At 41.6% G+C, this 15,151-nt stretch overlaps 1 protein-coding gene across 2 annotated transcripts in view; it reads right to left on the bottom strand.

Moving 5' to 3' along the window:
• LOC109915343 (tyrosine-protein kinase ZAP-70) overlaps positions 1-15,151 on the bottom strand; it is an 85,211-nt gene that overhangs the window by 22,203 nt on the left and 47,857 nt on the right. The window contains exons 1-6 of one of the 2 annotated variants that reach the window (XM_048614149.1): positions 12,176-12,189; positions 11,872-12,032; positions 7,463-7,601; positions 5,936-6,017; positions 2,290-2,321; positions 1,261-1,321 (exon numbers count right to left, since the gene is read on the bottom strand). In XM_048614149.1, coding sequence (XP_048470106.1) covers positions 1,261-1,321; positions 2,290-2,321; positions 5,936-6,017; positions 7,463-7,601; positions 11,872-11,954 — 397 coding nt within the window. In that variant the 5' untranslated portion in view covers positions 11,955-12,032; positions 12,176-12,189. Of the gene's footprint in view, positions 1-1,260; positions 1,322-2,289; positions 2,322-5,935; positions 6,018-7,462; positions 7,602-11,871; positions 12,033-12,175; positions 12,190-15,151 lie in introns of those variants that run through there. The other variant, XM_020514953.2, reaches the window with a different exon arrangement.

Below are 15,151 nucleotides of genomic sequence, written 5' to 3'. Positions count from 1 at the left end.
TTGAGAGGGTGTTTCTCCTCATGGGAAAGTCTCGTACCAGAGGGTATAGTCTCAGAATTAAGAGGTAACAATTTAATACTGAGAGGAGGAGGAATTTCTTCTCTCAGAGAGTATTAAGTCTTTTGAACTCTTTGTCACAGAGAGCTGTGGGGGCAGAGTCCTTGTATGTATTTATGGGATGGGGAAAGGGCGGGAAAGTGGACAGTAGGAACCATGATCAGCCATGATCCTATTGAATGTTAGAACAGGGTCAAGGGGCTGAACAGCCTAATATTTCTATTATTTCTAAAGGTCTTATGGTCTGTCTTGACTCCAAAAGCTTTTGAGCTATTTTTGTCCTGAAATGAGATTCGGAGAAGTATTAAGGTATATGAAGTGTGTATCACAGCTGTTCCTGTTGAAGAAGTGAGTAAATAGTGCTGAGGATATGCAGGGTTAGTGTTGTTGGGGTCTGGGGTTGGTGAAAGAGAGTGAGTGAAGATGTTGCAGGTAGTAGTGAGAGTCATGGAGCATGAGCCTTGGTAGGAGGTGGGTGCAGTTGCAGAGATAGAGTGAGTGTGATGTATCAGTGAGGAAATGTTGGCACCTATGTGAGAGGACTGGAGAGGGACCTTCTTCCTACAATGCAGTGCATTCCTCCAGATATCCAAGATAGCACTGATCCCAACAGCAACCTCAGCCCAGGCTGGCAAGATCTCATGTTATGCCTGTTGGTCTTAGAGTATCAGGGTATCCCACCTCTATATCAGCACATCCAAGAGGATCTACAGGTCCCTCTCTGCAAAGCGAGGCACCAATTTTCCTCTCTCTGCCATGTCTGGGACAAATGTCAGCAATTTTTCAGACCAGCTCCAAACTGGCAGTACTTGTCCAGGTGTAAAAATAAAGATGGCAGCTGGGAAGCTGGTCAATTGTAGCATTTCCCAACTGTGATCCAGGAACAATAGGTGGTAGAATGGGGCTAGAATCAGATGTGAATAGCGCCGTGACGTGGGATAGGGAGTTAATCAAGCTGGTTTGATTATGATGAGAGAACTTGCTAGGCCTTGCAGAGAGAAAACATCCGGGAAACTCGACAAAACTGACATTTTGCCAAAAAAGTGCAAGACTGACTCCTAATGCTGCATTTGCTAATTATTAATTTTCTAGGTGTGACCACAAAGGACACCAGCAGTCAAAGATCTGTCAATCTTGTTAACTGCCATTTATCTTCATAATCTCTGTTACAACCAACTTAATGCAGAGCTACTCCAAACTCACCTCCAATTGGTTCTGGTGTGTATCCATCAGGGTTACAGGCAAGGCTGATTGCACTTTGTCGCTGAAAATGAAAGACAAATATTATCAAGTTTAAGTAAAGTGATCAACGTTATTTATGAAAGGCTAGATGACCTCCTGTGGCCTTATTCACAGTTAGTTTGTGGTCTCAAGTACAGCTGTAATGCTAAGGCTGTCTTATCCATTTTTATCCTATTCATTTCTGAGGAATGAAGCACAGAGATGGCTGGAAAGTTGAACATGAGGCTGAAGATAAATAATACTCTGAATCTATTAAATTTGTGATAATTTAGATAGGATGTGTTCATTCTAGGCAAATAAGTCTTAATGCTAATCAACATCATTCCCACTGAAGATTCATTTTTACAAATCTAGATTGTATTGTTAAATGAAGAATTTCCCTTTTAATCCAATATTTTACTTTCTCCTTTAATTTCATTTTCTGTCCCTGATTAGATCTGGCATCGAACATCGTGACTAGCAATTCCTGGTTCAGTCTCCACATTGCCATTAACAACAGTTTGAAATGATTGATAAGGGCGATATTCAGTTCTTTGCCCTTCTTACACAGTTCCAACATCTCAGGGGACACTTCGCAATCCGATTAAAGCAAATTCCAGTCAGGAATCCTTTAAAAAAAAGTCTATTGGCAACAGCAAAATGTAGCCTGCTCAGAACTGGAGCAGTAAGTCAAAATGAGAAAAACCTATTTACTTTAGTCAGTATCAGAAAATAACAGTAATAAACACAAGATCATCATCAACATAATGAAGGGAAAGTTGCATGTCATAGATTTCTCCATCAGGAACAATGGTTGAAACAAGATTCATAATAGAATTTATGAAAAGAGGTTGATAATTATTGCATGTATTTTTAAAAATTAGGAGTTGACATGAAATGAAGATTATTTTTAGAAAGCCAACAGTACAATGATTCATTGGCTCTGTTAATTTGTGTAATTTCAAAACACAGAGTTTGAACATTTAACTATTACATTGAAAAAATACTTACATTAGGAGGAAGTGAAGGTGGTCTTATTGGTTCTGTAAGTTAAAAGTGAATTAACATCAATAAATTTGACATCTTCATTGAAATTTTTATGTTGTTATGTTTCCTCAAACTTGCCTTTGCAAACTTGTCATATTTTAAAATCCAATTGGACAAAATTCCTTTTTCTTCCTTTTCTCACCTCTCCCTTCCTCTTGAAAAGCTATAGCTCCTCAATTGGGTAAATTTCATTCACAACTCATCAATTCACAGTGAATGTTACCGGAGTTCATAGAGCTATTGGCAAGCCACCAAGTAGTTATACCATTTCTCTTTAATGTTGATCTATTCTGAACTAACGTGGAAGCCTCATTACATATCACCCACTGTCCTGTATGCAGCTTCCTAACATAATGAAAGTAAATGTACTTCATATAGCTATTGTAAATATCTACCACGGAAAGACGTTACCTGACTTCCAGGCATTTATATCGAAGAAAAGCAAGTTATTTCATAACCTAAGTAATCTCTATCCTACTACAGAGGTGGTAACTCAAAGAAAATATGTGTAATTAAGGAAGATTAGAACTGAGTAAATTCTCTGTAGGAAACTTGACAACGTAACACATGAGACCAGGCATATCTGCTTGTTGGAATGAACAGCCTAGGCTGATTAATTGGAAATTCGATATTTCTCTGCACTAAGTGGAGGATCAATTTTCAATGTAAAACCTGTATTCCAAAAAAAAGCATTCAAAATCTAGACCTGTGTGGTGGATTTATCAGTCATTTGGCTTTGCAACTTTCATGCATTGTTATATACTTTTACACATCTCAGACCCACAGTCGACAAAGAAAGGAAAAGAATTTGGTGACAAATGGAGAGGAAGGGAATGGGATAGTGCAACCTTTAGATTTCTAACAGTTTGTCACAGATTGCTGGAATGTGGTTTCCTCTTCACAAACCCAGCTTCAGTGTTTCTTTTCAGGGGATTGGGGGATGGTAGGGATTGACATCAGGGCAGTATTTCTCACTGAAGGCAAAGGAAAGACATAAATCTGATGGCATTTCATGCACTTTCACGGACCACATCAATAGTAAGGTTGCCTGGTGTATGGAAATAGCATTACTAAATGCCTCATTATGCCTGGAGTGATTCACAAATGCTATATGTTGTAACTTCATTCATATTTATTTCACATTTTTGATTGCACGAAGGGAGTTGTCAGTCTCGTGTTGAAGCAAGATGTTTTGCCCATCATGTGAAAACTTTGCTTCCAGGAATTAAGGTAAAAGTGAAGTTGCTGTAGTCCTGCTGGCTGCACTCTCATCAGAGATAGATGCCTGGTGGTTGTTTAACATGAGGATTACCATACGTCAGGTAACAGAGAAATTGAGAGGGCAGGACCTTGATAGTAGCCCAAGCCAGAGTGGGAACCAAACCAATACTCTAGCACCACGCTGTGAGACAAACCAGCCACCTAGCCCAACTGAACTAACCGATTTAGCCACAAATGAATATTTTGGTGAAACTCTGGTGAACGGTTCTCATTGGGAGTGCACCATTTGATGTGGAAAATAGCTGAATAGTTGATAATAATGCTGCAAGGTTTAAATTACTGCAGCAGCTTGAAGAGATAGGTATCCTCACTGTATTTTCTAATGCACAGAGACAGTATTTTCCCGCAGTTATGTACAAAGGATTTGCTGTCTTTACACTTTGCATGAAGTGCTCCCTCTTGTGGAGGGAGATTTTGTTTGGGTGAGAAGATGGGAGAATGTGGGCTCCTGGGGGAGATGGTCGGGGCAGCTTGTGTCAACTCAACTGCCCTATACACATTGGAAGTTATCAACATTGGAAGATGTCTAATGGCCTTGCCAGGTCAGAAAGGGTTACAGTTACACTTTTGAAGAATACATTTCATTGAACTATCTGACAGAACATCTTCCAGTATTGGTAAGAAAGTCCAGTCTTGTAGATCAGTATGAGAGCCACATAACATCCACGTTTTATGAACCCTTTACCATGTTTGTTCATTTTTAACATTGTATGGACAGTTTGTACACTGACCTTACTGTTGACCATTACCATTTTTTTCCCTAACTAAAGCAAAATTTTTTCCCCCTTATTCATTCACAGGATGAGGGCATTGCTGGCTAGAGAGCATTTATTGCCCAGGGAGTAGTTCAGAGTCAACCACATTGCTGTGGCTCTGGAGTCACATGTAGGCCAGACCAGGTAAGGATGGCAGTTTCCTTCCCTAAAGGACATTAATGAACCAGATGGGTTTCCCCCGGCAATTGATTCATGGTCATCATGAGATTCTTAATCCCAGGTATTTATTGAATTCAAATCCCACTAGCTGCCATGGCAGGATTCGAACCTGGATGCCCAGAACATTACCTGAGTCTCTAGATTAACAGTCCAGCAATATTACCACGAGGCGATTGCCTCCCCTGGTAGAAACAAAATTGACAAGTTCTATGACAGATGGTCAATCTGTCCTGCCACAGTACTGTCCAGGTGGCAAAGTCAAAAACCACCACAGCAGCAGTTTTTCAATAATGAATAAACTATACGAATATGGCGACCCTCATAATCATCCGCCACTCCCCACATATCCTACTATTGTTATAAACAGCCAAAGAACAGCCAGGACCTTATGATTTCAATACCCCACTTTAATGCAAAAAAATCTAGAAAAGATAAACAACCTTAATATTTTACAGCTTATGTACAATAATCAGCTTTAAAGCACAAGACATTTGTATAGGTCTCCATTTCTTCAAATATGAAAGTATTTCAAATAGTCAGGGATTGTATAATCTGCAGACCATTCTCCTCCATATGTGATGGTAATATTATCCTTTCCTTCCATCACATATATTTTCTTCCTCTTATCATTGAAATTCTGGAACCAATTGAGATAGATCATCCTACCATCAAGCCAATTTTGTATCCAATTGGCAAGCTCTCCCTGAATCCCATGTGATCTAACTTTACTAACCAGCCTACCATGTGGAACCTTGTCAAAGTGTTTACTAACGTCCATGTAAATAATATCTAGCACTCTGCCCTCATCTGTCTTGGTTACATCCCTCAAAAAACTCAATCAAGTTTGTGAGACATGTTTCCCCTGCACACAAAACGATGCTGACTATCCCTAATCAATCCTTGCCTTTCCAAATGCATGTAAATCCTATCTCTCAGAATCCCTTCCAACAATTTACCCTCCACCGATATCAGACTCACTGGTCTATAGTTCCCAGGCTTCTCCTTGCAGTGTTTCTTAAATAAAGGCACAACATTAGCCACCCTCCAGTCACCTGACACCTCACCCATGGCTATAGATGATACAAATATTTGTGGTAGATGCCCCACAATTTCTTCCTTAGCTTCCCGCAATATGCTTGATCAGGTCCTGGAGATTTATCCACCTTTATGTTTTTTTTAAGACCTCCAGCAGCTCAGTTCCAGTTCGGACTGGTTAACTCAGCACAGAACAAGGCCTTTCTTTTTCTCTGCGGCTCAAAACAAAAGTAGATATTGTATTTATTTTTGATACTTCTGCATCCCCAGTACCTTGTTTATTTACTAGGAATACTATTAATTAGAGAAGATGAACTGAAGCTGCTTGGTCAGCATGAGTATACTACAGCTTGACTTACCAGCAGGTTGGCTAGGGTTATTGCAGACTTCGCGTAGTATGTGTATCACCCCATCAGACTTGAGCTTTAAGTACTCAACCAGCTTCAAAACAAAACAACGCATCACTTGGTGACATTGAACAAGAACGTACGACCAAATCAACTTTTCAGTTGATTGAAAACTGCAGCTCCAAGTTTAGCCACTATGTGACAAATTTAATTTGATGCTTCCTGACCATTAATTATAACATTTTATGGTAGAAATGTAAGGGAGCAGGAAAGGATAGATCAAGATAGAAAGAGGCAGGCTGTTTCCACAAGTCAAGAGGATAAGAACTGGGGAACCTTGGAAATAACATTAAACAGTAAACAATAAAACCAAAGGAAAGAGAAACTTTAATAGGAAGATCTAAAGTGACGAAACTTGTCTTTTAAATAACTCTAAAATAGTTCTAAGACCATGAATACTATTTCTGTATTTTAAGTAATGTAGATCTCATATATTTTCAAAATGTTTCATCTGGCTATATAATATTTCACTTTAAATGAAACTCTCTATGAAAATGACAGTAAATACAGGGAATGATTTCTCCAGGTTTAAGACTGTGGCTGTGCAGTGAGTAGTGAGCCAGCCTCCTAACCAGAAGCTCCAGGTTCAAGTCACTCTCCATGATTTGATGAGTCACCCACTTCTTGCCCCCCCAGTATCCCCTTCCACCCTCCTGCCAGGTCACAGTAGCCCAGAAGAGAGATAGAGAATAACACAGCACTGGTGAAGAGGCGCCTCCACTGGACCTAACACTGGAGTCATCAGCTTAGATACTGATGATGGGAGAGAGCATAGGTTTTGGCTTAACACATCACCAAGCATGAAAGTCTCCAGCCAACGCATGGGCAAATGGAGCCAGGACACCGAGGAGTTTTGCAAATGTGAGCTCAGATAATGGAGGCAGCATACAGTGGATGGACATGCAGGGTGCTGGTCTGCCAAACAGCATCATGTCACTGTTACGGAGTGTGGAGAAGTCTGGTGCTAGGTTGGCAGAGGGCATTATGCCCTTTCCGCAACCTTTGCTCTAACATGCTGCTGATTCGGAGGTGCTGGCACTGTTACTGCTATATGTGTTGAAGCTTTTGTGAGCACAGGACAATTACTTCTCTACCTCGTTAATGCAGCAACACTCTCTGGCAAGTCCAAGAACTCATCACAACTCCACCAAAAACATCTTGGGCATTTTGCAATTGCAGAATTTCCAGAAGATCATTTTCTCTGGAAGTTAGGTGCCTGTAATGTTAAATCACATCAGTGTCAGGGCTCATCTTGCAACAGGATATCTATTGTTTGAGAGTAATCTATGATTGTATTGTCTGGTCTTGTGTACCCTAGCAATGCATTTAATACTTGGGCAGTGTAGCATCAAGATTATGCTAACATAAGACTTCCTGGTGCATGTCAGGGACAAGACAGCGCCATGCAGGAGACCTCACAAACTCAGCACCATGTAAGGGAATTCCATACCCTATGAGTTCAGAGCAATTATTATGTACCTGCCAAAGAGTATCAAACTTTGATCCATCAGGAATGGCAAACTTTCCAGCTTTGTCTAACTCTACTAAGTAATGGTAGGCTGACTTTCCATATAGCACAGAAAGAGCATATCCTCCAGCTTCTTTGCGCTGCCTCACCCTGGAAAACAAGAAGAAAATGTTAGAAATTAATTAATCAGTTATTTTAAAATGTTTAATATCAGTTAAGAAAGGCTGAGATAAACTGATTGCCCATTGACAGGAAAATAAGACTGAAGGTCTCATAGTACGAGAATCTTAAAGAGCCTGAATTCATGCTTCATCTTCTGAATAACATCACTTTCTCACACAAGCTACTGATCAGGAGCGAAATGAGGTGCCAGACCTGTCTGCAACGTCAGAGTTTCCCAAGTGTAATTGACTGAACACACATTTTGCTTTACATTATTTCATTCAAGAAACAACCATATTTTATAAGTGGAAGAATTTGAATCCCTGAATGATCAACTCATCTGTGACCGCAGGTTGCAAATAACTATGTCTCACCCTGTTTCCTGGCAGAAATGATAAGGCCCCAGTATTGTGCCAGTCCTTAACTTCCCCTTGTCTTCAACACAGTCCAACACGTCAGACTTATATTTTGGAGATGGAGCTATTTCTTTCAGTATCATGCGCCTTTATTTTATCAACAAGCCCGGTGCGTACAACTTCATTAATACCTTCTGAAAATCTACATATGCATTTCCAATGCATTTATTTTACTAGTTAACTTCATTAATGCCTGAAGATCTCTGCTCAGTTTGTCAGATTTGGATTTCCTTTTACAAATTCTTGTTGGCTTTCTTCTTCTGGCCTCTACTTGTCTATAAGAATGTTAATTTTATCTCATTTTATGAATTCTAGAAATCATGTAAGGCTAGTTTTTTTTAATTCATTTGTGGGATGTGGGCATCGCTGGCTGTGCCATCATTTCTTGCCCATCCCTAGTTGCACTTGAGAACGTGGTGGTGAGTTGTTTTCTTGAACCACTGCAGTCCTCTTGCTGTGGGTTGACCCACAATGCCATTACGGAGGGAATTCCAGGATTTTGACCCAGCGACAGTTAGCAAAGGGTGATATATTTCCAAGTCAAGATAGTGAGTGGCTTGGAGGGAAACTTGGAGGTGGTGGTGTTTCCATATATTTGCTGCTCTTGTCCTTCTGGATGGAAGTTGTCGTGAGTTTGGAAGGTGCTGTCTGAAGATCTTTGGTGAATTTCTGCACTGCATCTTGTAGATAGTACACACTGCTGCTACTGAGCGTCGCTGGTGGAGGGAGTGGATGCTTGTGGATGTAGTGCCAATCAAGAGGGCTGCTTTGTCCTGGATGGTGTCAAGCTTCTTGAGTGTTGTTGAGGCTGCACTCATCCAGGCAAGTAGGGAGTATTCCATCACACTCCTGACCTGTACCTTGTAGATGGTGGACAGTCTTTGGGGAATCAAGAAGTGAGTTACTTACTGTAGTATTCCTAGCTTCTGACTTGCTCTTGTAGCCATGATATGTAAGTGTTGGACTGGGGTGGACAAAGTCAGAAGTCACATGACACCAGGTTATAGTCCAACAAGTTTATTTGAAATTGCAAGCTTTTGGAGCGCTGCTCCTTCTTCAGGTGAAGTGTTCACTTCAAATAAACCTGTTGGACTACAACCTGCTGTTATGTGACTTCTGACTTTGCTCTTGTAGCCACTGTGTTTATGTGGTGAGTCCAGTTGAGTTTCTGGTCAATGGTAACCCCCAGGATGTTGATAGTGGAGGATTTAGTGACATTAACACCATTGAATGTCAAGGGGCAGTGGTTAAGATTGTCTCTTATTGATGATGGTCATAGCCTGGCATTTGTGTGGCACAAATGTTACTCGCCACTTGTCAGCCCAAGCCTGGATATTGTCTGAATCATGTTGCATCTAGACATTGACTGCTTCAGTGTCTCAGGAGTCACAAATGTTGCTGAACATTATGCAATCATTGGCAAACATCCCCAGTTCTGACCTTATGATGGAGGGAAGATCATTGATGAAGCAGCTGAAGATGGTTGGACCTAGGACACTACCCTGAGCAACTACAGTAGAGATGTCTGGAGCTGAAATGACTGACCTCCAACAATCAGGACCATATTCCTATGTGTCAGGTATGACTCTAACCAGCTGATAACCATTGAATTTGCCCCCGATACTGATTGAGTCTAGTTTTGCCAGGGTTCCTTGATGCAACACTAGGTTGAATGCAGCCTTGATGTCAAGGGCTGTCACCCTCACCTCACCTCTGGAATTCAGCTCTTTTGTCCACTTTTGAACCAAGGTTGTAATGAGGTCAGGAGCTGAGTGGCCCTGGCGGAACTCAAACTGGGCGTCACTGAGCAGGTTATATGACATTTTCCATCACTTTACTGATGATTGAGAGGAGACTGATGGGGCGGTAATTGGCGGGTAGGATTTGTCCTGGTTTTTATGTACAGAACATACTTGGGCAATTTTCCACATTGTTGGCTAGATGCAAGTGTTGTAACTGTACTGGAACAGCTTGGCTAGGGGAGCGGCAAGTTCTGGAGCCCAAGTCTTCAGTACTATTGCCAGAATGTTATCAGGGCCCATAGTCTTTGCAGTATCCAGTGTCTCCAACCGTTTCTTGATATCACGTGGAGTAAATCAAATTGGCTGAAGACTAGTATCTGTAATGCTGGGGAACACTGGAGGAGGACAAGATGGATCATCCACTAGGCACATCTGGCTGAAGATTGCAGTGAAAGTTTCAGCCTTATCTTTTGCACTAATGTGCTGGGCTCTTCCAGCATTGAGGATGGGGATATTTGTGGAACCTCCTCGTCCTCCAGTGAGTTGTTTAATTGTCCACCACCATTCACAACTGGATGTGACAGGACTGCAAAGCTTAGATTTGATCTAGTTATCGACACCTGGCTTATGACTGATTCATATTTTGAGTGGACTGCTACATTGGAACCATTGTCGTACTCCAAGAAATTTCTGTAACCTAAGATGATGCAAACATTCTGATCAGAGTCCCTTCTCTTTATTCTCAAACTTCACTCAACATTCCTAGGAGGCAAACTATCAGAAATTAGCACCTAAATGATGCGCATAAGACATTGTTCTTTAAACTATGAAAGAGTGTAAACAGAGTTGCAACAATCTAGGCAGGATCCTTTAATATCTGGATGATAGATCACCCCTTATCTCAATTACATTCTCCATATTTTAGTTTTAAATGCTTGAATTTTGTCTCTTAAGCAATCCAGAATGATTATTGTTTGTTTCTTTCAGATTGTCAGCTTGCAATCTTTCTTTTTATGGTTAAGGACCATTTGCTTATCTGTTTTTTTGCTGTTGCCCCTTTACAAGTTCTCCCCTCTTTTTATGTTTCCAGTTTTGTTTATGCACATCCTGCGAAAACGTATGTAAATATCTTTCCCTTTTTTTCCAGTTGCATGCCCTACACATTTAGGGGACTTCCTTTGTTCCTATTCCTTGTTGGTTTCAACTGCTCTTTGTAACTGTATACCATTTCAAAGCTTCTCTCGGTGTGCCCTGATATTGCACTTCTGCTGATTCTGTTGTTCCACAAGAGCAAACTGAAGCCAACAACTTTACTGGCAATTTTTGGACTTAGGTATATTTTTATTTGTGGAAGTTCAGCAAATGAGGAAGAACATTGGAATATTTACTGCAATCTTCCTCTGTAATCTTCCCCATTCTTTAAACTAAACGTCGTTAAGTTCCCTCCTGGCTTCCTTGTTAATTTGTCATTTGACCTAACAAGATTTGGAAATACTGACCCAAATATTTTGCATCATGGATCCATGCATCTGTGGTGTGCAGTACATTAGAAGTGTCTTTAAGCATCCGTTTTTCATTGGAAACCACATTTGAACATTGTGGCTGTGCACTCGGAGTGACCTGACTACTTGTTTTAGGAGAAGAGAAAGCTCATACACACTGGCCCAATGACCTGTGAAAGGAGTTTAAAGTTAGACACTGATAACTGTGGAGATGGTGTCAGAGGCTTAGAATACATGGTGGTTGTGCTGCTTGTTTGGCTCCACATGGCTTTCCTCCATATCGTCATCTCAAGACTTTTGCTGCGGTTCCAATATCCATCACATGATAGTAATACAAGGGACTTTGGTACATTGGGACACTGCAATTCCATCTGTTGTGTCCAGGCTTCATAAACACTATTGTAATCAGCCTGTCAATTGTATTGATCATGCAGTTTTGATGGAACTGTCCTGTTTTTGCATATGAAGTAGTGTAGACAGGCCCTACACTACAGCAACGGTATCACAGCACTGATCCCTCAGAATCTAACCCATCACATGTTTAATCCTGTCATTTAAGAAGTGTTTCGAAAATATAAGAAGGAAAGGCAAAACTTACAGAAATTTCCCATCTGGCTGTGCACCAGAGTATAGTCGACGCTCTGCATCTGCACGACTAATAGGTCCATGATACCAGGCCATTTTCTCATGTGCAGTGCTTGCAATCAGCTTCTGCAACTGTGGAGCTTGACTGATAATTGCCTGTTCCAGTGCCTCACCCTAAAAAGGAAAACAGAATAAAACTCCATTAAAATTCAATGCCACATAAACAGCAAGCACTTAAGACTGTCAATCAATGGAGAAAGATGTTTCACCCATTGGGAAAAGGTGCAGAAGAAAATGTGGGTTTTGGCATGCCTGACCTTGACTGAACAGAGATGATGGCCTCCCAGCTAGCTGATGAGAAAATTATATTATACAGCCTGTATGATATTTAAAGAGTCCTTACTTGAATCAACTTGTCTATCTGCAATTCATTTCCTTCATCTGCTACAACTCCTACAGATAGCATTCAGGAGGTGGTATTGATGGAGGACGATAACTGCTCTCAGATCACCCAGCACCGTCCCAGCACTTTTGTACATCCTCCAACTGCCCAATCACATGAAACTCAAAGGAGCTCCTGAGACAGGCAGCTATTTGGTGAGTCAGGCACCACACGCACATACCTTTGGCTGAGTGCCCAACACCTGTCCACCCATCAGTCCCACCATGATTTCATGGACAGTAGATAGTGGAGGTGATGGATGGACGGTCCACCCATGGCTCAGTTGAGGCCCAAAAGTTGGCAATTAATTCCTTGATTAAGGGTTTCACCTCAGCATTTCTTCAATTGAATAGGCTTCCCTCTGGGGTCACCTATGTCAACCGTGGGTCCACTGACACCAATTTGCTTTCATACGTCCATCCTTTGCCCTTCTCTGTTCCAGAATGCTCCTCCTCTCCATCAGTAAGGTCCATCGGCCTGGCTGATATGAGATTTTGGACTGAATGCCCAGTTCCATCACTGAGTGTCCCCTCCTAGATTTACCAGCAGTGCAAGCAATGGCCACCACTCCTGCTTGGTGCTGCCATTGTGCAGAGCCTCCAAGATCTGTTTGGTCTGGAACTCGGTGAGGAGCAAGGTCATCCTGGGGTTGGATGGAAGTCCACCTTGGGTTGTTATTTACAAAATTAAAGTGGAGTGATCTGGCCGAGTGGAGGCAGCTTGCCTGTGAAATTTAATATGCAAGGTGCAAGGAGCTTGTATTCAGTGTATATACAATCCAGCTTAAGAAATGACGAGGCACAGGTTTGGAGACAGATACAGCAATCTGTTTCAGTTCCTGCAGTAGATACTTGACCCTCCAAGCTCTGCTTAGCTGGGGTAGGTGGTGAACATTGAAGGATGTTGATGAAAGTGGTATTCTGGAGCAGCAGCAGAAAGTGTATGCGGTTCTATTGATTTTTCAGAGTGTATGATTGGAGGGAGAATGGAGGTGTCTGTTTCATCTACCAATGCCAGATGTCTCAGTCCCTCCCAATGAAGTCAACTTCCATAAAAAGACTTGTCAACAGCATGCAGCAGCTGATGAAGCATTGCATCAAATATGTGACTGTCCTCAGCTGTGCCTTGCATGATTAAAATGCCACCTAACTGACAAAAAAAAATACCTAAATACTTCAGAGCCTGTTTGGAAGGTAGCAGAGTGATCTCCAGTTCTTACTCCATGAGGGAATTGCAAGCGAGCCACTGAAAATGGAGAATGAGGGCACAGAACTGGAAAATGCTCAAAGCACCTTGACTTCTTCATACCTCCCACAAACAGTCACAAATGTTTCCTCCTGTCCTGATAGCTACTGCTGCACAAATGCAAACAAGGAAGTCTTTCCTGCCTCCGAATCCCAAAAGACATCAGCTGGCCATGACCTCGTGGGCAGTCAGACTTCAGATCTGAGCAGACTGCCCCTCGCGTTGATGAAAACACATGGGCAGTATCACATAAGGAGACACAAAAGGATTTCTAGTTACACAAGATGTGGAGGTACTGATGTTGGACTGGAGTGGACAATGTCAGAAAACACACAATACCAGATTATAGTCCAAAAGGTTTATTTGAAAACACAAGCTTTTGGAGCTTCGTTCCTTCCTCAGGTGTTACTGAGAGAGGTAGTATCAGATACAGAATTTATAAGTAGAAGTCCAAAGGGTCCCACCATTGATGAGGGTGTACTAAATGAACCTAAGATGCTGTTAAATCTTTAATCAGTTAGAAGGTTTTAATTGATTAATATGTATATGTAAATCCCCAAATTCCTTTCAAGTCACTGCCCTGAGAGAACTAAAGGTTTTATCAGTGTAAAGAAGAGGTGACATTTTAGATCAGACAATGCTTGTTAGGTGTGAGACAAGACCTTGTTTAGAATCTGCTTGTGTTTTAGTTTGGAGTCAGACTGATTTTATTTCTAAAGTAGGAATTTATAAGCCGTCATATTGACGGACTGTCTATAAATTGTATGCTTTTTGAACAAAATGGAATGTATCTGCAAGTACAAGTTCACCCCATAGATTCACGTGTGTGTGTGCGCGCGTGTGTGTGTGTGAGAGTCGGGGGGGGAGGTGAAGAGAGAGTGTGTGTGTGTGTGTGTGTGTGTGTGTGTGTGTGTGTGTGTGAGAGAGTGAGGGGTGGAGAGAGTGTGTGTGTGTTTTAGTTACACAAGAGCATTAGGCTTTTAGCAGTGTTACACAGTCACATTTCTGATTCAGGATTCTCCACAGTACAATTTATTTTATTGTCGCCTCTTATGTACTTTTTGCCTGGCATCTCCCAAAATAGCTTTTCATCTTGTGAATCACGAGAGGACAAGAGTTTGAAGACAAGGAGTGAGGGAGATGAATTGTTGACTGTGTGCGTCTGCTTTGTGCTGGAATGGTGGGGGATGGTGTGCATGGATGTAGCTCTCAGTGGAGTTTGGCATATTAACCAAACTTGAATCTTGCTTTCTCAGGCACCCCTGACAGCTATATGTTTGGCCACTGGGGTCCCTCCCTGAAGGGTGCAGAGGACCCATCAGTTTCCTGTTCCTGGAGCTCCAAGAATCATTGCTGTGCAATATTGTGCAAGTCTCAGCCATTGACTAATTTTGAGGAAATCCTGGTGACGTACATTGAAGATCCATCCAGACTCCCAGTAGCTCCAGATATGCTCATGGATTCAGTCGTTCTAACCTACCACCCACACAGAAATTCACCCGCCTTATGGAGTCACAGAGTCATACAGCATGGAAACAGGTCTTTTGGTCCAACCATTCCATGCCAAACATAATCCTAAACTAAACTAGTCCCATCTGCCTGCTCC

Source organism: Rhincodon typus, chromosome 29, assembly GCF_021869965.1.
Source record: "Rhincodon typus isolate 14 chromosome 29, sRhiTyp1.1, whole genome shotgun sequence".
Lineage (NCBI taxonomy): Eukaryota > Metazoa > Chordata > Chondrichthyes > Orectolobiformes > Rhincodontidae > Rhincodon > Rhincodon typus.
This window is presented reverse-complemented; position numbering and strand designations above follow the sequence as displayed.